General features: G+C 37.2%; 2 protein-coding genes across 2 annotated transcripts; both read left to right on the top strand.

The window, feature by feature from the left end:
* Positions 1-17,752: 17,752 nt before the first annotated feature.
* Positions 17,753-18,322, top strand: LOC147502197 (uncharacterized). Its single transcript, XM_086604474.1, has one exon. The coding sequence runs from the start codon at positions 17,753-17,755 to the stop codon at positions 18,320-18,322; it is 570 nt and encodes a 189-aa protein (XP_086460600.1).
* Positions 18,323-20,513: 2,191 nt separating this feature from the next.
* Positions 20,514-21,230, top strand: LOC147502196 (uncharacterized). Its single transcript, XM_086604472.1, has one exon. The coding sequence runs from the start codon at positions 20,514-20,516 to the stop codon at positions 21,228-21,230; it is 717 nt and encodes a 238-aa protein (XP_086460598.1).
* The last annotated feature ends 1,442 nt before the right edge of the window (positions 21,231-22,672 follow it).

Genomic DNA, 22,672 nt, shown 5'->3' with positions numbered 1-22,672 from the left:
TTATCATTACACTATATGGGTGTAGCAACACCCCAAATTTCATTACGTTATCTTGGGGGCGGCGACCCTCCAAATTTCATTACGTTATCATTACACTATAGGGGCGGCGATACCCCAAATTTCATTACATTATCTTGGGGGCTACCCCCAAATTTCATTACATTATCTTGGGGCTACCCCAAAATTTCATTACATTATCATTGCACTATGGGAGCGTCGACACCCCAAATTTCATTATGTTATCATTACACTATAGGGGCGGCGACACTCTAAATTTCATTACGTTATCATTACACTATGGGGGCGGCGACACCCCAGATTTCATTACGTTATCATTACACTATATGGGTGTAGCAACACCCCAAATTTCATTACATTATCTTGGGGGCGGCTACCCCCAAAATTTCATTACGTTATCATTTGCACTATGGGGGCGTCGACACCCCAATTTTCATTATGTTATCATTAAACTATGGGGGCGGCGACACCCCAAATTTCATTACGTTATCATTACACTTTGGGGGTGACAATACCCCAAATTTCATTATGTTTTCATTACACTATGGGAGCGGCGACACCCCAAATTTTATTATGTTATCATTACACTGGGGGCGGCGACACCCCACATTTCTTTACGTTATCATTACACTGGGGGCGGCGACACCCCACATTTCTTTACATTATCATTATACTGGGGGCTGCGACACCCCAAATTTTGAACTTGATCAGTCAAATTGTTTACCACCCCAAATTTCGTCCCAAATTGATCAGTCAAGGGCAAGCAATTACCCTTTTGAACTTGACGATCTCTATCCTTTGCCAATCCAATTATTTGCCGCTCAATCACTATTGTCTAATACCCAATTTCTAAATATTTTGGTAAACCAAGTAACTTGTTTGCCGACCTACTATATAGCAATTGAATGAACTGATCTAGCCAAGCACTCCTTGCCGATCTATGTTTTGCCGCCCATGGGACATTCTTTTTTATTTTGCCGATCCTATCAGTGAAAGCAAGCCTGATATATAATTAGCCCATTAGTAACCCACTAATATTTTGCCGACCCTATTCATACAATAAAAGAACAAGAAACCGCTCAGAGCTACAAAATAAAAGGGGGGTCATAGATTTTCCTTCCCTTAATTCAAAAAAAAAAAAAAAAACAAACTACATCCTGTCCAATTAGCAATCCTTAACCGATCACCTTTCGAAACTTGGACGATCTCCTAAAGTTTAGTCTGTCAAACACTAGTTTCTCTACAAAAAGTCCCGATCATCAATTATCCAATTCGAAATCCAATTTACCGATCTATCAAGTTACCGGTCTTCATCCCGACCTCCCATCATACGGTTTGAGCTAAATGAATTGATACTGCTTGATTTGCCGCTTGTTGAATTTGCCGCTGGCTATAGTAAACATGAATTGCCGAACGAGAAATAACTATAATATAAGAACTTTGTTTTATTTTTATTTATTTTTTTCTCTTCTGTTAGTTTTATGACTGATGAGAGCTGACTTGCGTTCTTTTTATATCCAAGGACTCATAAAGAAACGTAAACCAATAGGTTTGTTTCACAAACAAAAAAATTTATTGGGTCGGTCTATAATACAATCTTGCCGCTCAAAGGATATGTCCGATCCTTCTTCAATTTGAATTATAGTTTCCTGATGGTTACTCCAAAATATGAACTCCATTCAACAACTCTTCAAATCCACTACTCATCATTACTAAATACTATCACAGTTTTCAAACTCAAGTCAGAATGGTATTTCTATTTGTTGTTCAAAATTTCTTTGGTTTAGATGTATACTTGTTTTGATGTTTGGACTAGCTGTGTTGTTCTCTGCTATATTCTTGTTGCCGCCGCTTTCCTCAAGGTATAAACATAGATCAGATATGGAGGCTCAAGTCGTTGATTCAAGCTCACGAGGCAGTGGCTAGTTTTAAACTTCAAACCCCAGTCTCTATGCTCAAAACAACATTCTGCAGATTGAGTTGGTATCTTTGATGAAAATAACGGTTCCCAACACCACGATGGTGGATATTTTTCTAAAGCCTCTGGCAGAATCAAATGCAACAAGTGTGGTGTTTGCCGTTGGTGAATTCATATGGGTCGACAGTTTATCCTCCTACTACATTTATGGCAGCGGTTCTTAAGTGATCGGGAATCGTTTTCAACCTTATCCAAATTACCAAGTCACCGATTGATAAAAAAATGGGTTAGTCAATCAATTTATAGCCGCTCGAAGAAGTGCCGATAAAGTTGATAGGTAGAAACCTTTTGGTTTTTGCTTGAGGTTGCCGATCCTTTGAGAATACCGCTCTATCTTGTTTGAATGAGTTGCCGATCTGTTAAATGCCGTTCTCTTATCATATTTGTCGAATTAAGGAATGCAGAGTCATCGAGGAATGCTCTAACCTACGGATGGGTGAACCCAATCATGCCGATGTTAGACTCATCTTGGGAGTTTCGACTTTTTACGGGGTGCTGGCGACAACAGGCCCAAGCAAACTCCTCTTCCACCTAAAATCAGTTCCAGATCTAATTATCACAAGAGGTTCTTGGTTACCAGTTATGTTTCAAGAGATTTCAAGGATGCGTGGGACAGACTTTTCAAGGAAGGATAGGCATAAAGAAATGGAGCTTCCCCACTTGAGTCCTGACGCCTGAACCTATTCATTCCACTCCTTAGTTGAACTGCTCTACTCAGCTGAAGAGTAAGATGCTTTCTCTAGCTCAGTCTGAAATCGACTCCTACTTTATTATATATTCTATTTTAACAACTCGAGTATGAACACCGGCGCTTGACACCTTCTGCTTGAACCCGACGACATATCCACTGAGGCTTGAAGCACTCATACTAACTGAGCCCGCCTGCTTCATTAAGACCAGTTCAAGAGTTTCTATGGGAGTTGACTATAATTATGAAATGGTAGTCAAATCACATGCAGCTTCCCTGCTTGCAAAGGTTGAGGGTATTGCAAAGGTTTTGAAACACTGGTTCGTCACTTCTCCATTTGCAAGGTTCGAGTCCCAGAAGGATGCTCTCACTGCAAGCGCATGTGGCAACTTCTTAAGCTGCATTCCAGGATGTGCAATGAGCTGCTACTTGCATAGTTCCATTGAGTAGGCATTTCAAAGATAAAATGCAACAGCAAAGCAAAAAGGACAAGACAAAGTGGAGGTTGTTAGTCAGCAAGGTGGTAGCAGCAAGGAGTGCTTTAAAGCCTTCGTCAACCCAAAAGCATAGAATGTTCTCAGCCTAACAAAATCTGGATTCTCGGGCTGCGTTAAGAATACAAGTTCAAAGACAAAAAATTTAATGTCTTTGTCCCGAATCGCTCGCATTGCCGAGCCTATAAATGCCGCTCGCATTGCTGAGCCCATAAATGCCGCTCGCATTGCCAATCCCAAAAATCCACTTGCATTGCCGATCCTATAATGCGCTTTCGATCGCTTCGCATTCTTGATCCCATAAATACCAATCCTTCTCTTATTATTCTCTTATTATGTTTTCGCCAAAATGATGTGTGTTTTTCTGGAATGGAATGCGGTGATCCAAATGATATTTAGGAAGAAAGTTTGCACCGGGTCGTACTAAATTTGCCATTTGCTTGATTTGTCATTGAATTGAATTGTCATTTGCTTGGTTTCATGATGCTAACTCTTATATGGAAATTTGACTTTCCACCATTTATGGTGCCCATCCTAAATGATGGTACTATAATGACAATTCGAAAGATCGAGTGAAGTCGTCCCTCTCCCGGGCAATTTGGAAGCTTGAGGAGATTTTCGCAACTGCTATAGTTCTTGGAAGTTACCGGGCAATCATGACAGTTATATTCTTTTGGGCTGCATACAAGACATATTTCTTCCTTAGTGTATTTAAGGTTCCAAGCCTACGACATACAGAACAACCCCTTCTTTCTAAAAGCCTAGATAAAGCCCATTCTATCAACCCCTTCAAAATCAACCCATATCTAGTTTAAGCTTGATCCTCATAACACCTATCAAAAAGCCCATGGGCTATAAGTCTATAACCTTTCATCTTTAACCATTTTAAGTATATTTACCAAACTGCCATTACATATTTTCACCATTATACAATAAATTGAACAATATCAAAATCCAAATTTATACCAAACTCTATATAAATTATATCAAGAAAGAAATTTCTATTTGCTTTCAACTCCCATCATTTTTATTTTTACCGATTTACTAACCTACCAGGTACCATTAAAAATTATTACTTCTTTGCCACACAGGCCTTGCCCATGTAACAAAGAGAGGGCGATGTTCCGGCCCCCACAAATGTGGCCCAATAAAAGCCCAATTCAATACAAGCCCATGCTCAGAGCCCAACTATAAACAAGCCCACGCTCAGAGCCCAACTATAAACAAGCCCACGCTCAGAGCCCAACTATAAACAAGCCCACACTCAGAGCCCATGCTCAGAGCCCAACTATAAACAAGCCCACGCTCAGAGCCCAACTATAAACAAGCCCACGCTCAGAGCCCATGCTCAGAGCCCAACTATAAACAAGCCCACGCTCAGAGCCCAACTATAAACAAGCCCACACTCAGAGCCCATGCTCAGAGCCCAACTATAAACAAGCCCACGCTCAGAGCCCACGCTCAGAGCTTAACTATAAACAAGCCCACGCTCAGAGCCCAACTATAAACAAGCCCACGCTCAGAGCTTATCTATGAAAAAGCCCATGCTGAAAGCCTACATTCCATGAGTTGACAGATGTCCCGCCAGTTCTCCAACTTCATCCCACGAGCTGACAGTTTTCCCGCCAGTTCTCTAACTTCATCCCACGAGCTGACAGTTCTCCCGCCAGTTCTCCAACTTCATTCCACGAGCTGACATATGTTCCGCCAGTACTCCAACTTCATCCCATGATTGGGATGGTTCTCCCGTCGGGTTCTCAACTTCATCCCACGAAATGACGGATGTCGCCGGTTCTCAACTTCATCCCACGAAGCCGACAGTTCTCCCGCCGGTTCTCCAACTTCATTCCACGGTGACAGTTCTCCCGCCCAGTTCTCAACTTCATTCCACGAAATGACATATGTCCCGCCAGTTCTCAACTTCATCCCACGAGTGACGGTTGCCCCCCACAGCTCTCAACTTCATCCCATGATTGGGCCAGTTCTCCCGCCAGAGTTCTACAACTTCTTCCCACGATTGGAATATTGGAGAACGAGGAAGTAACTATCACCAATGCTACCTATAAAATCCAACCTTCGTCATTTTTTTTCCGAACTCATTTAATCGAGACTTGATCCCAAGCAATATCTTTGGGTACGTAGGCAACTTCAAAACCGAAGTCCAGTCTCATCTTTCACCAATCACCATCCCTTCACCATCTCCAAAAATCATTACTCACAACCCTCAACTGGTGTATTTTGGCAAATCTTGCTGAAACAGGTAGGTTACTGATTTATTGTGTTGTAGCCTTTCCCTTTTGTTTTAGACCAAGATTATCTCTTTATCCAAATAGATGAATTTTAGATGCGAATATTATATGTCATTGTCACTAAAACAATGGTGATGCGGTTTTTCCAACGTTTTTCTGTTTCAGTCCTAATACACCTCAGTTGTAGTTCATTTTTTCAGTAGTGCATATTCATATAATTGTTTGAGTCATTCATTGAATGAGTTGGTTGAGTCGTTCTATCGGTTATGTGGCTGAGTTCGTTTTTCTTAACTACGCCTAATTTTAGATATATTGCTCTCATTTGATGTATTTGGTTCACTTTAATTACCTAGCTAGCTGTGCTAAGAAATTAGTTTCCATTCATACAAGCTTCTTCTTGCTTAGTTATTTTCTATTTGAATTACCTGTTTTCAATGGAGTATGCTTGCTTGGTGATTGTGCCTTTTAATATTTCAAGTTTTCTTGAGAAACTTAATTTTTTTTCGGGCTGCATACAAAAGTAATGATATATTCATAATCTTATAATCCTATTTTATCATTTTTTTTTTTTTTTTTTTTATGAGTGGAATAAATTTTATATATTTTTTCTCATGATTTTTTGTCATAATGTGGTTTTCAGGTAGTCGATACTAAGTCGTTCTTGACCGATCAATTGGTACACTTCAAAGCAACGAAAATGAACCTAGCTTTCCTTGAGGTGATCCTTTAAGTCTTAAGTTACATATTAACTTGGTCCTTTATAATTACTCATTTCTCTTATTATTATGTTAGAGTTTTTTGTTTCCTTAAGCTAAGAAACATTGCTAAAATGTTATAAAATAGGTAAGATAGAGTTTGCTTATTTCTTGATAATCTATCGAGACAATCCACTTTTTGGTCATTTTATTGATGAACACTACAAATTATAGTAATTTAAAAACTATAGCCTCGACTGAATATATTTGCTAAAACAATATGTTGCTTCGGCTAGAGGAATCATTAATTGACGAATACCAAAATCAATATTTTACACGCCATTGACCTAAGACACCATAGTACAAGTATAGTTGTTTGTAAGCTACCATTGGAAGGCAGTGTTCTTCATGCTTAGATTTTTGTGTGCATATCTTGCAGTCAAGAGACCTACTATCTACAATTAATTTGAGAGGACATAATGGGAGCTTATTTCTACTCGCGGAGGTGCTCCCTATCACCAGATCACTAATTTATGCTCTCTTAATACATTAGGCTACTAAGAGTTAATAGTAAAATCTCAAGTTGAGATCTATCATTGTCCAAAATCTAGCCATGTTTATTCTCTTTTAAACAGATAACAATGCATTTTTTTTTCTTCCCTTTTTACTACTCTTATTCCAAAGATGAATGATAAATAGATCAATCTGTGTTGTAGATATCAGTGAAGGAGAATGATAAATCTCACTTTTAAACAACATCCGTAAGTAGAAATAAGCTCCAATAATCTGCAGGGGTGTTGCAGATATCAGTGAAGGAGAATATTTCTTCTATTCAGCGGATGAGGATCTCAAAGGTATATATTGTTATTGGACTAATTTTAATATCCTCAAAAGTTGTGGACAAGGTATCAAGTGGTACAAAACTTGATAAAAAATTGTCACGTACAGGTAATTATAAGATATTAGTAGAAAATCCGAACTTTTGTTTATCAGGATTTAAGAAAACAATGGATATATTTGACGTGTGAACATATAGTTTATAATGCCTTCAGCCTTACCTTCAATGCTATATGTTGATCACGAAGAGAAAAGATAATGATTTTGTGAAACAATCAAGTGTTACATTCTTGATAAGATTTTGAGTCTAAAAGCATTGTTTAGGTAACCTTTTGGTATAGTTGTTCTCTCTTTAAACTTTTCAGAGTAGTCACTTTGTTGTTTATCCTGTTAATAAGGAAGAAGAGGAACCTGGAACATAGCCTTTGTTCCTTTGGACAAAAAGATAATTTGTTCAATAAAATGTAACCATACAATCATTATTAGTCTATAAAGTATGGTTATGTTAATTTATTGATTTCTTAATTCAATTTTTTTTCCCTTAGGATTTGACCTATTGGGTTAAGTATGATTTTAGTGGTAAACACTTTAGAAGATATTTTGCACTTTGATTTAGATTAAACTTGACATTTGACAGTTGTTGATTTAATAAGAACAAATACTTAATTACACAGTTGAGACGTTAGGTGAAGCTGTAAACACGTATCCCGTCCAAGTATTCAATTGATTTTCTTGCATAAATAATTAAGTAATTAATCTTATTAAGCAATGTAGATCATTCCCTGAACAAACTTTTTTCGTTTTTGTTATTTGGAGAATGTAGAGTTTCGCTTTATATCGGAACGGAAAAACATAGCTTTAGAAGCTATGATGACATATTCTAAGAAATTAATTAATATTTAGACACAAGAAAAAGCACTCACGTATATCCAAATGAGCCAAATTACATGGGGTTTACCCGCTTAGAGTGATACACTAATTCAAGTACATATCTATATACGTCTGATTTCCACCTATCAGTATAACTCCCTCAGAGAGCATAATAAATTAAGCCTTAATTAATATAAAGAAACAAGTAAATGACTGCTCTTGGAATGGATTTCCAATTTGTTTGCTATATAGTTTTTCGAAACTGACCAAGACATTCACGAATCCATGTAAGAAAAAAAAACTATTATAGACCAAGGTCGTATCTGGACAAAGATATCAACTTCCTAATAGCTTAACTTATCTACTGTTATTTTGATGTTATATGATGTTTATTTATCTCTTTGACCATTTTAGCAGATACACAAGAGCAACCATTTTGAAGCAACCAAACATCAATAAAGTCTATGTCTGTTCAAACTCTCTTACGAAAATTTAAATTCTCAAAAGTTCAGGAGGTTCAACATAGTAATCCTTTGATATCGAACAAACACAGTAATCCTTTGATATCTCCATTATAATTCTAGGGCATTTTTCTTAGTCTTTATATCTCATTGTACCTCTTCACAGGTTAAAAGCTAGCTCGACCCTTGCTTCCGGAGATAAAGTTATCTACTTTTATTTCGCTGCTGGCACATCAATAGTTTCCATTTCAGGCATCTTGGTATGTTATAGTGGAAGTTATATGCTACCTTTCATTAAACTCAGTCAATCGTATCAAACTGAAATACATGAATAAGCTTAAACATGCGTGAACATAGTAGCTAGAGCCACTCATCATATTTTTCTTATTCTTAATTATTTATAGCTTATTGATCAAATTTGTAGCTTGGTAGGAGTAGCTAGAGTTTGGCCAAAATCGCGTCTTCTCTAATTCTATTGGGTCGACTGCTGAGTTCTATTAAAATTCTCAGAATACTAAATGTGATTCACAGTTATTCTTTATATCAAGTCCATCCATATTACAGTGTTGTGTCTATGTGTGGTCCTTTGACCAAGGTTGTGCCACATATCATCTATTGTTGTTTTCGTGGTATTCTTTTCTTTCTCAACGATTTAGTCAAATAACTTTTTCAAAATAATCTATGGAAATATCTCCAGAATCTCACAATAATTATGGTATTTGAATCCAGTCTAGATTCTAGAAAAGTCGTGCTTAGGTATTACAGTAAGTGTGTAGGTTAAATTCAAAATTTTCTTTTATGCTTATTAATCTTTCTAATTGAAGCCCTATACTGATGCATGTTCATTAGTCTTTCCAATTACTCAAAGTGCGACGCCAACATCTCCATGAACTCCACTCACTTGAGTAAAAAATCAATTTTACTTGCAGGTGGAAGAGATGAGGATTTACATAAAATCTGAAATTGAGAAAAACCGCAAGTGGTAATACAATTGCAGTTGGAAGTATACAGATGCAAGTGGAAATGTCAAAATGGATACCCGTGCTACTGTTATTTTCTTAAGAAACTATTGATAGAATAAAAAAGCAAATGTATTCTCTTAATTCTATTTTCTAGGAAATATTGAGTATAGTTTTCTTAGCCTATATATAGATTTTCAATCGCAGTAACAAGGATTAATATTAGCTAGCTGTCTGCATGGCATTGTATTTAGCAATTATAATTTTAATCCCATTTTTTCTTAGAAACTAATGAAACTTATTGACAATAAGGTCATTGATTGGAGCTCAGTTTCTACAATATATAGCAAGGTTGAGTAGGATAGCTCTGACTTCAAATCTTCAAGAGATTGTGAGGGACATAGATTCCAAGCTGCTCCAACTACTGTAGGAAATTTTGTGAAGGTTAGCTGTTGCTGTTAGAAGTAAAAGATTTCATATATGCTAGCTGTTTTTGATAATGTAATAGAGGATGAAGTTGACTTCATAGCAGTATCGTTGTGTTCTATGAAGGACCCATATAAATAGGTTTTTGCCATGTAATGAGTGGGATTTCCTTACTTTTCATTTGTGATAGGAAGTCCGAGACATCCTGTCAATCATATATTTTATTTCATTCAAATAAACATCTTCCCTTTAACATATTTCAGCAATTGAATAATTTTTTCCAAGTTATCATTCACAACATAGTGGTTGCATAATTGCATCATTGATTGGCACAACACCCTAGCCAACATAGACAATAGAAGAACTGTATGTTCTTTAATCTGAGTGAAGATATTATCAACAATGTTTGATTCTATGTCATATCGACCAAGTGTTAAGGGCAGACTTAATGCACTTTAATTAAGTTATTCTTAATTAAACATTAGTTTTCATTACGAAAACTAATTTTTTTGAAGCTAAGAAGTTTGGCATAAATTTTCTTGCTAAAGTGCTCCAAATTGTACAAGTGTATATATGTAGTAAATAGAACGCCCCAATCATACACATCAATCTTTAGAAACTTGAATATTTAAGTTACAATCCATCGAAAACTACCTATTATTTTATCAAACATGCATGTCTATTGCGATACTTAAACTATTGCGAGAATTTGTAAGGTTCATTAATAATCCTTGCAAGAGCAGCCACCATCCTTGAAACTGTGAAACCTGTTGTTATCCCTTACAATTATTTCACTTTCAGTCAGCTTTTAAATCACCTTAATAGCAGCATGACAATCTACACACACCCTGAGGTTCTTCACCATGCACCTTGATAACTAATTCTGCTCCACTCACAATTAGCTCCAAGTTCTATAAATCGTATGCCTTCTCTAATAATAATCTCCAAACTATTTTCACTCAAGGTACATGTGTTTGATCTCCTTCTCAGTTTTTGATCAAAATATGTATATGCAAGCATTCATAGAAACATAAAAAATCAATATAGAATTAAAGAGAAATTTGAAACTATATGCAAATGCATCGAACTAACCTTAAAGAACAATTAATGAGAAATCGAAAACAAGATGCAAATGCATTGAACTAACCTCAATAAATAATTAATGAAAAATCAGAAACTGGATGCAACTGCATTAAACTAACCTAAAAAAATAATTAACGGGAAATAAGAAACTAGAGCTAACCTCAAAGAATAATTAACGGAAAATCGGAAACTAGATGCAAATGCTTAACCTCAAAGAATAATTAGCAATAAATCATAAACTATATGCAAATGCATGGAACTAACCTTAAAGAATAATTAAAGAGAAGTGGGAAACTAGATGCAACTACATTGAGCTAATATCAAATAATAATTAATAAGACATCAGAAACTGAATGCAAATGCATTGAACTAATCTCAAAGAATAATTAACAGAGAATTGGACACTGGATGCAACTGCATTGAATTAGAATAATTAACAGAAAATCGAAAATTGGGTGCAAGTGCATGGTACTAACCTCAAAGAATAATTAACGGGAAAACTAACGGAAACCGGATGCAACAGCATGGAACTACCATTAAAAAATAATTAACGGAAAATAAAAAACTGAATACAAATGCACTAAACTAACCTCAAAGAATAATTGATGGTAAAGAGAAAATTGGATGCAAATCCATTGAACTAACCTTAAAAAAAAACCGAAATCGGAAACTGGATGCAACTGCATTGAACTAACGTCAAATAATAATTAACGGGAAATCGGAAATCGGAAACTGGATACAAATGCATTGATCTAACCTTAAAGAGTAATTAACGGGAAATCAAAAACTGGAAAAAGAATAATTAACGGGAAATCGAAAATTAACCTTAAAGAACAATTAACGGGAAATAAAAAAACTGGGTACAAATGCATGAAACTAATCTCAAAGAATAATTAACGGGAAATCAGAAACTCTATAATTTTTTTATGATCCCACGAGCCATGTATATATTTTTTTTAATTTCTTTTTTAATGCCATGTTTGCAAGGATACTACAAAAGAATAAATAGAAGTTGGTATTATACACCACCTCGGATAATTAATGAGAAATCGAAAACTTGATGCAAATGCATTAAACTAATGTCAAATAATACTTAACGGGAAATCGAAAACTGGATCCGACTGCAAAGAACTAACCTCAACTAATAACTAACGGGAAATCAAAAACTAGATGCATCGAACTAACCTCAAAGAGTTATTAATGAGAAATCGGCAACTAGATGCAATTGCATTGAACTAACCTTAAAAGATAATTAATGAGAAATCGAAAACTAGATGCAATTGCATTGAACTAACCCCAAAGAATAATTAACGGGAGTCGGAAACATGATGCAAATGAATGGAACTAACTTCAAAGAATAATCAACAAAAAATTGAAAATTAATTTTATGTAAATGCATTGAGCTAATCTCAGAGAATAATTAATGGAAAATCAGAAATTGGATGCAAAATGAATTGAACTAACCTGAAAGAATATTAACAGGAAATAGGAAACTGGGTACAAATGCATGGAACTAACCTAAAAAAATATTAAATCCAAATACATCGAACTAACCTTAAAGAATATTTAACAGGAAATCGGTGGATGCAAATGCATTGAAATAACCTCAAAGAATAATTAATGGGAAATTTAATCAAAAAATAATTAACGGAAAATTAGAAATCAGATGCAACTGCAAAGAACTAACCTTAAAGAATAATTAACGGAAAATCGAAAACTGGATAATCTATGATGATCACACATAGTGAATCATGTATATTTTTTTTATGCCATGTTTGCATGGACACTACAGAAGGATCAATAGAAGTTGTATTACACACCACCTTGGATAATTAACGAAAAATTGAAAATAACTAGATGCAAATGCATCGAACTAACCTCAAAGAATAATTAACGAAAAATTGGAAACTAATGCAAATGAATCGAACTAGCATCAAAGAATTATTAACGGAAAATCGGAAACTGAATGCAAATGCATCATACTAACCTCAAAACATAGTTGTATGGAATGTAGTGAGAAAGTCTCGACAAATATAGTTTTGCATTTAAAATAGTATTTATCATATATATATATATATATATATATATATATATATATATATATATATATATATATATATATATTTTTGTATAATTGGGATTATCTTGCTATTCAAGTGGCTTCATTATGATCTTCACTTCATTTGATATTCTCACAAAATTTTAATCAAACTTCTATTATTAAACAATAAAAATAAGTCGAAGGGTTTTATCATGGTGGGGTCCCCGTTCTATTATTAAAAAAATCAATTATATGAAAACGATTTCCGTTTTGTGAAGGTTGCCGATTTATATAATTTAAGTAAATAATTTAAAAATATAAATAAATCCATTTTCACAAAATGTGAACTGAACATGTTCCGCATATGAATTAAAGTGTAAATTAGGGGAAAAAATGACTGGTTGTCAAAATATAATCAATTAAAAAGTGTTAATAGTTAAATTTTGAGTTCAATGACTTTTCCAATTTGAATTTGTGCATGAAAGAAAGATAGATTCTACTTTTAAATTTTAGAATTTGTTAGTGTTTTGTTCATAAAACAAATTAATTATGTTTGTTGAACTATTTTTTTTTATTAATACTATATTATTATGCCTCAACGCCCTTTCTATGAATCATTATAGTATTCTATAGTTAAAACTTTTTGATACATAATAATTCAAAAAATATTAAAAAAATCAGATCAATTTTATGAAAACGGTCCCCGTTTGTTGAATGGGCTCAAAAACTAGTAGAGCTATATAATTCCCACCCAATTCTATCCTATGGGCCCGATCTCTGTTCATTTTTTGGCCCAACTTATGTTGGGCTTAAGTAATTGGACGTTTAGGCTCTTGCATTACTTCCGATTTACGTTTAGATTTGGGGGCAATGAGGCAATTGTAGTCTTGAAAAGGAATTAATCAAGGGGCTCAAGGGGCCGTTTGTTTAACCGAGTCGACCACCAAGAAATTAATTGGGCACCAAGAAACTGGAGTTGAGACAAGAAAATTGGTTTATAAGAAGAAGATGATATAGAAAAGAGACAAAAACATGTTGTCAAAATGTCCAGTATCCAATGTTCACGATTCTAAAGGGAAAGTCAGAATTCTACCAGATTTTTTTTTTCTGACTAGAATTCTGACTTTCCCTTTAGAATCGCGGAACATTGATAATCGGACATTTTGACAACATGTTTTTTGTCTCTTTCTATATCGCCTTCTTCTTATAAACCAATTTTCTTGTCTCAACTCCACTTTCTTGGTGCCCAATTAATTTCTTGGTGGTCGACTCGGTTAAACAAACGGCCCCTTGATTAATTCCTTTTCAAGACTACAATTGCCTCCCTGGGCAGACAACAGACCGAGGTTTTACACTCCCTGCTACAGTGCAAACACTCAAAACCTGTAGCTACTTGAGTTTACCCAGAACAATAGCCTCAAACATTATTTAACAAAGATGTTGACTTCTTTGTCTATCATGGTGTATTGTGTATAGCAGTCTATTTGTACCGAGTATTATGACTCTCAATCCTCAGTTGATTTATGCCAAAATATTGTTGGAATAGCCGAATAGGGAATTGGTAAACTTTGAATGAGATAGATCAAGACGCTTTTCTTAGCTCTCCTGCGGCTAAAAGCAGAGTTTCTTCCCTTTATTTCTTTCCCCCTATTTTCTTTTCAAATTTCAAACTGTGAATCCTAGTTGTTGAGTATCCTAGCTTTATCTGGCTGGGGGGTTTATTTTACATCTCTTTCGGAGGAAAAAAGGGAAAGAGAGTGGCTGGTGGGGTTCTAGTGATCTGAGTAGCCCTTGCTGAATAGTGTTGTCTTGGTGACTCTACATACAAGAGTGATACAAGTCTGAGAACAGTATCTTGTTTACATTCTCTATCTCTTCATCTCATGTCTGATACAAATTCCTATCTGTATCTGGTCTCTACCCCCTTGGTTTTCTTTTTCTTTTACCCAACCATCCCTGGGCTTCTGCTGCATCCTGGGCTTACCTGGCGGTAGATGGAAGTGGTACAAGGGGGAAGTGTGGGGGATGAGGAACAAGGGGAAAATACAAAGAAAAAAAATATAGAAAAACTCCAAGCTGATATGCAAAACTTGTTCTGCTCAAAGGAAAAAAAGCTGGTAGAAATCGGCTGCAAGAACTTGGTAGTAGACCCAAAAGAACACACAACCTTGGTAGGGAAGCTGTATGGGGGCAAGCACATTACTTTGCAAGAATTTGTGGAGGAGGTACATAGGTGTTGGCAAACTAAAGGAGAAACAAGCATAGAAATGATAACAAAAGGCTTTTACAAGATGGTGTTCGACAATGTGGATGAGTACAATCATGTCAAGCAGAATGGTCCTTGGGTGATACAAGGCTTTATTCTGTCCATCAAAAAAGGTAAATACTCAGAACTCTTGGAAGCTGATCGGAAGTTTGACAGAGTGGATTTATGGGTCCAAATCTATGGGCTTCCAAGAGATCGGATAAATGAGGAGAATACTAAGATCATTGGGATGAATCTAGGAAAAGTAAAGGGGGTTGACATCTGTTGCTCATCTGAGTTCAAAAAACCAGTTGCTAGGGTTAGAGTTTGTATGGACATCAAAGAAAGGTTACTTAAAGGTATAGAGCTTTGCATAGAGCTTGGGGAAGTTCTTCCAGTGACTTTCAGGTATGAAAAACTAGACATTTTTTGTTACTTCTGCGGGTGTATTGGGCATGATCTGCATTTCTGCAGCATAAGAGAGAAACACAGTGTGGAGTTAAGGAAACTGGGAGGTTCCCCTAGGGATATAAAAAATAACTTTTCTTTCTTGCTGAGGGCAAATGTGTTTTACAATGGAGCGACCTCCTCCTCCCCGACAATAGTCACTATCTCGGGAACTCCTCAAAAACCAAGACTGGATCAGATCCCAGCCAGAAACAGAGGTTCTCCGGGCAGAAGACACTGGCAAGGGGCGGGGCTCTTCTCAACACCGCCAAGGGTAGCCAAAGTGGTTGTTGGGGGTGGATAATAGGACAAGGGAGGCAGAGGAGAAACGGCCTGGTCTGACAGAAGTCAAAACGGATGGATCAGCTTTGAAGAATTCTGTATCAGTAGCCGTTGGGGATGCTGACATGGAGGGCCAGAATTTTGTTGGTGGAAATCAACAAATGGTAAGTCGGGCCCAAGCCCTCGAGACTGAGACTGAAGAAGCCCAAGGGGCTTTCCTGAGGTTGGGCCATGGACCAGCACATAAGGAACAAGCCTTAGTTATCTGGGGCTTGGGTTCTTCAGAGATGGATCTGGATATACAAAAGGTGATTATGGTGGATGGGGTTCATAAAGCCCAAGAGGAAAATTCGGCATCTCTAGAACATACAGATGGAGGCCTAGGGGCTCTAGCTCTGATGGAAGGATCTTTGGGAACAGGAAACAAATCTGGAGATGATCACGCCTCGCCAAAATTTCTCTCACCTTGTTCCAAGACACTTATACCTTTTCTTGAGAATACCAAAAGAGATGGGATTCCTCAAACCAACCCATTAGCTGGAACAAAACAACCCTCTTTCAGGTTATCTGGATTACCTCCACGTGGAAGGGGTTTTAAGACGTTGGTGTCTCGAGGAAAAGGTAAAGGGTCGGTTAAACGGAGAGCTGGCTCAATACAAGGGGTTGGTGTGGGAGAAAAACGAAAATTCCTTGTAAGTTATGGGAGAAAGTTTGAAAAAATGGATGATGGTGAATGGGAAAGATATTGTATTAGAATGGTAGTAAAACAATCAAAAAGAGCGAAAAGAGAGGCTGATGATCTGAGAGCCAGAGGACTGGGACACTTGCTCATACCTGAAGAAGCACCAGTTATTAGTATTTCTAGTGATTCAATGGTATCAACTGAAACATCTATCTCGAATAGATCTCTGGATTCTACCATCCCATCTGACATCTCGGGACACTCCATCCCAGAAGATCAAATTCCCTCAGATGTGTTTACAGAATGGGGTGAAGAGTATAACTCTCTAGAGGCTGGTAATAATTTGGGGGTTCAGAATGGTGGGGTGCAAGAGGAAGTGTCTATTGGGAACGTGCCTGTGGACCTTGCTCAAGGAAGCTTGGAAGGAGGTGGGTACGACTCTGAGGACAACTTTACTCAGATAAAATTCCCACAACCAAAGCCAATAGCTGTGGATGATTCCTTGGTGATAAGAAAGAGATCCTACATAGATAAGAAACAACATAAGGGGGAATGTTCAGGTAAGTTCAGTGGAGATGATGAGGGAAGTGGGGTTGGTAAAGGTAATATTTGTGGTAGTGATGAGTTTGGAAGCAGTGGGGGTCTGGTGTCTCCTCCAGGGTTCGCAGCAGCTGTCCCACAACAGCTGCCTCGTCAACCATGATACAAGCCTGGAATTACCGGGGAATCAGTTCCTCCATGGCAATTCAAAATCTAAAGGACTTAATAGGTAGATTTGACCCTGATATTATATGTCTGTCTGAAACAAAGGTTGGTATTGAAAGGATGCAAGGGATAAGTAGGATGGTTAAGTATAGGGGATGTTTCTGTGTTCCAACTATGGGGCTGAGTGGGGGACTTGCTGTTCTCTGGAAAGATTGGGTGGACCTGGAAATCTTGGGGGCAACTAGGAACCAAGTGACAGGTAAACTGAATAATTATTATTGCATTGAATCTTGGTTTTTTTCCTTTGTTTATGGGGAACCCTTAGCATGTAATAGACATAAAGTTTGGTCTGAGCTCAGGGATGTAGCTACCCTGATTCCTGGACCTTGGTGTATGTTTGGGGATTTCAATGCCATTACATCTCTCAATGAAACAAATAGGGGGTAGGAGTATTTTTGATAAGAGTATGGTGGAGTTTAATGGGCTGATAAATGACCTTAAGTTGATTGACCTAGGGTTTAAGGGCCCTAAGTATACTTGGAGCAATAACAGAGCCCCTCAAAGTCATATCATAGAGAGACTAGATAGAGCTATGGCTACTGATGCCTGGGTTATCCTCTTTCCTAACATGCATGTGTATAATATTGTTAATGCTAGCTCTGATCACCTGTCTATCATGATAAATCTTAATGCTAAGGATGATAATAGAGCTGAACATGATAAACCTTTTAGATTCTACAATATGTGGTTCACTGATAATACTTGCATGCCTGTTATAGATACTGCTTGGAATTCTATTTCTCATGACTTGCCTGATATTAATGTTATCCTTAAACATAAGATGACACAGCAACATCTTTCTATTTGGAATAAGAAGGTGTTTGGCAACATTTTTACTAATATTAAAAAAGTTAATAAAGAACTAGAAGATGTGTTGAAAAAACCTTTCTCCCTAACCAACTATGAAAAAGCAAAAGGCTTAAAAACTGAGCTGTTTGAGTGGTTGGTTAAGGAGGAAAGTTTTTGGAAACAGAAATCCACTATTCATTGGCTGAAGGAGGGTGGAAAAAACACCTCTCAACCATCTTCAGAAGAAGGAAGAACAACATTGATAAGCTACAGAAGCAAGGGGGAGGATGGAGTGTGGGGAGAACTGAAGTAGGGGAGAATATAAACTCCTACTTTAGAGCTCTCTTCAACTCTGACCATCCCCATAGAAATGATAGCATCCTCAATTTGTTCAAACCCTGTATCACTGCTAAGGAAAATGAGAGCCTTACTGCCATTCCTACTTATGAGGATATTTGGAGAACTGTTAAAAAGATGGGCAGCCTTAAGGCTCCTAGACCTGATGGGTTCCAAGGGTGTTTTTATCAAAACACCTGGGACATAGTGGGTAGCAGTATTGTTGCCTTTGTGAAGGATTTTTTTTACTAAGGGGGAGCTTAACCCTACTTTTAATGAAACTTATATTGCCCTTATTCCTAAGATAAACAATCTTGAGACTGTGGCAAATCTTAGGCCTATCAGTCTCTGCAATTTTTGTTATAAAGTCATTTCAAAGATTTTAGCCAATAGGTTAAAGAGGCACCTAAATAAAATTGTTTCTCCCTTTCAAGGGGCCTTCATAAAAGGGAGAAACATAGGGGATAATACTAGGTTGGCTTGTGAACTGTTTCATCACATGAAAAACATGAAAGACAAGAATCATGGGTGGGTTGCTTTAAAGATGGATATGGCAAAAGCCTATGATAGAGTTGAATGGTCTCTGGTGGATAACATCTTTGAGAGGCTGGGGTTTAGCCAAAGATGGAGAAGATTGATTAAGCAATGTATATCTACTGTTTCCTTCCAAGTCCTTTTGAATGGGAGTCCTCTTAATAAGATCATCCCTGAAAGAGGCCTCAGACAGGGTGATCCTTTATCACCTTATCTCTTTATCATCATGTCTGAGGCTCTATCAAGGATGATTGCAAAAGCTGAGGCTGAGGAGAAAGTCTATGGGATTAAGATCAGGAGAGCTTCTCCTCCCATCTCCCACCTCCTCTATGCTAATGACTTAATCCTGTTCACTAGAGGTAATCTTGAGGATGGGGGTCACCTTAAAGACATCCTCTAAGACTTCTATGATGCTTCTGGTCAATTGATTAATTTTGATAAGTCAAGCATGTTTTTTAGCAGAAACATCAAGTTTAGAAACAAAATAAAGTTAAAAAAGTTCTGGAAGATGAGACTTTTTGACCCAAAGGATAAGTATTTAGGGATCCCTATTATGCTTTCTCAAAGGAAGGCAGAGGATTTTGACTTCTTAGTGGACAAGATCTACAATAAGATTAAAGGCTGGAAGGCTAAGGTACTCTCACAGGCTGGAAGGGCTACCTTAATCCAGTCTGTGGTACAAGCCATTCCTCTATATGATATGTCTACTTATATGCTTCCCATGTCTACCTGTGACAAAATAGACAAAGCATGTAGAGTGTTTTTTTGGCATGGTTCTGAAAATCAAAAAGTGTCCATACCATTGGGTGGGACAACTTATGTAAACCCAAGTCTGAAGGAGGACTGGGGTTCAGGAAGATGAGAGACATAAATGTAGCTATGCTAGCCAAGCTTCCTTGGAAAGCTGCTACTGACATTGAATCTATATGGACAAAGACCCTTGCTAGTATATATGGAAAAAACTGGATTGGGGAGGTTTGGAAACCACCTGGGTATGCCTCTTTCTTTTGGAAAGGCATACACAAAACTTTCAATCTCATTAGTGGAGGGTTGGTCTGGGGGATCCATAGTGGTACTTCCACATCTGTTCTGGATGACCCTTGGGTGATCTGTAATGAGAAACCCAAGACTTTGAGAGAACTAGGGATGGAGGATCCCAGACTTGAAGATCTCCATGTGGTTGACCTGTTCCATGAGGATAGGACTGGATGGGATGAGGCCAAGCTCACAGCCTTCTTCCCTCCTTTCCTAGTTGCAAGAATCAAGGAAGTTCTGATCAGACCTTTGGGTCTGGGAAAAGATAGGATGGTTTGGAGTGGGGAGAAGTCAGGGAGATTCACAGTGAAATCTGCCTACAAACACATATCTATGGATAATGGTATAGGGCAGAGTTCTAGCTTTAATAAAAAAACTGTGAAGTTCCTTTGGAAAGCTAGAATACCAGCTAATCTCCAGATGTTCATTTGGAAAGCGTATATGTATGCTTTGCCAATGGGGGAGAGGCTGGCTTCTAGGAAGATGTTGGGGGATTTCTCCTGCCCCTTGTGCTACAAAGTTTGGAAACAGATAGTCATCTGTTTTTTGACTGTGAATGGTTTAGAATTCTGTGGTTCTTATCAGGCTTAGGTCTGAGAATGGAAAGCAAGGGTAGAAATAATGCCAAAGAATGGATTACAAAATTCCTTAGTTGGTGCAATAGCAAGAGCCAACATATATCTCAGGTAGGAGTTCAGGCTTGCTACCTGCTACACAACATTTGGAAAACAAGAAATGAAGCAAAGTTTGAACATAGGGTACCAAACAAAGGGAGAACTCTTAGAAGAAGCGAGGTGGAGGCCTGCAAATGTAACAATGGTTTTACAGAAAGCAACATTCAGAATGAGAATTCTAACCCCCCTGAGTCTACTTTTGACCAGTCTAAATATGATTTAGACTCTATGTTCCCTGAGATTCCTAATGATTGTATTAACATAAGGTTTGATGCTGCTTTTCAGGTTACTTTAGGAGAGGTAGCAGCTGGAACAATAGCTTGGGACTCGGAAGGTAGAGTGGTAGGGGCAGGCACTAGAAAGTTCCAAGCCAGGTCTGCAGAGGAAGCAGAGATGGTTGCGGCTGAGGTGGCAATAGGGTTTGCTCTTGCCTTTGGGTGGAATGCAGTGTACATAGAAGGGGACTGTTTAGAGGTTATTAAGGCTTTAAATAGCCAGTCTTGTTCATGGATGTATGAGAGCTTGAGAGATTATGTTGTTAAGTTAAGCTCTGATTTTGTGTTTTGTAAGTTTAAGTGGATAAACAGGAGGTCTAATGGTGAGGCACATTTGTTGGCAAAATGGGCCTCCCATCTGCAGTAAATAGATCAGCTACCACAATGTATCCTGACAGACAAGATTACCCATGTAGTGGTTTAGTGGTTTATTTATGAATATATATGGTATTATTGAAAAAAAAAAAAAAGAATTCTACCAGATATTTTGATTTTTCAAAAAAAAAAATGAAAAAAACAATATAGGGTGAAAATATTTTATTGATGATTCCGAAATGAATCAAAATCAAAATGTAGCATGGGTCAAAATAGTGTGAATTTCAGTTTTCCAGATTTCCGGAATTCCAAAATCCCAAACTGTGTAAGTATCTATTTTTTTTCAGATTACCGGTAATCAATTTTTTTCATTCAACAGGCCATAAAATGCCAAACTTCTCGGAATAAGTACTGTAGTTTTGGAACATATTTTGGGTTTTCAGCATCTTGGAGGATATTTGTCTTTGGTCTAGAGAATTGAAATATGGTTCTAATAAAAACTCCGACGAATTTGGGACACATTTCAATTCTCTTTGAGCAGTGGGCCTATACTAACTGGGACAAACTTGCAACAAACCATAGCTAAAAACCGAATTAAACTGAGTGGCAGACTGCATAAGTGCATAGTGCATACATTGATGTCAAGCTTGGCTCAAGTTCTAACAATCTAACTTGCTTCCTAATGTTTTCTTGTGAATATCTTAAGAAGCACCAAGTATTATTCTACGGAATGAGTGTTTATCATAATGATTACTCAGTACATCATAAAGCTAGGTTCCTTCCGTTATTGACAAATACTTGGTTAATCTCCTTTATTAAACTAACCACGCAAACCGACCATGATCTATGTTGTGATGCACTCTAATATGCCTCATCATCATTAGTGGGCCTGAATATCTACCCACTCCACTAGCATATTGGTTCGATTGTTAACAGGAGAAAAACATTGGTTTAATGGAAGTTTCCTATCAAAAAAGAGAGAGGAAACACTGGCAATATGTTAATTGGCATGCACGATATACTTTAGGATTTAATTCCCTCTCTATTGATAAGCATATACATTTGAATCTTGATATAGTGGAGAAGAATTAAAATGACTAATTCTCATTGGACTTTGATTAGTGTTCTATCTCTCTCTTACTCTTTGAATAGTTCTTAGATTTACCAAGTCGCATCTTCCCACATCTAAGAATTGTTCAAAGAAGAAACCAAGAAAAGAAATATGTGAAATGTGAAATGTCGTTATCGGAAGCGAAATATCGCTGTCTTGATTACACAAACCTCAGTGTATGAACCTAAAAACTACAAGTATGAGTCGAAGAGCTAAAAACTCAAGCTCTTACTAGTCTTTCCCTCTCTCTCTCTTTTCCTTTCTCTCCCCTCTTTTCCTTTCACTATGCGGCCTCCCTTTCTTTTCTCCATCCTCTTCTTTTTATACCCCTTCTCCACTTCATCTGGTTCGTCCACCTGTCTTTCCATCCTTCGGTCCCTCTT

Source organism: Coptis chinensis, chromosome 4 (genome assembly GCF_015680905.1).
Source record: "Coptis chinensis isolate HL-2020 chromosome 4, ASM1568090v1, whole genome shotgun sequence".
Taxonomy (NCBI): domain Eukaryota; kingdom Viridiplantae; phylum Streptophyta; class Magnoliopsida; order Ranunculales; family Ranunculaceae; genus Coptis; species Coptis chinensis.
Note: the sequence above shows the minus strand (reverse complement) of the source record. Positions and strands in the feature narration are given on the sequence as shown.

What these genes read in the sequence shown, in the direction of transcription:
- LOC147502197 (XM_086604474.1), top strand. Translation starts at nt 17,753, where the DNA reads ATGGCTACTGATGCCTGGGTTATCCTCTTTCCTAACATGCATGTGTAT.
- LOC147502196 (XM_086604472.1), top strand. Translation starts at nt 20,514, where the DNA reads ATGGAAAGCAAGGGTAGAAATAATGCCAAAGAATGGATTACAAAATTC.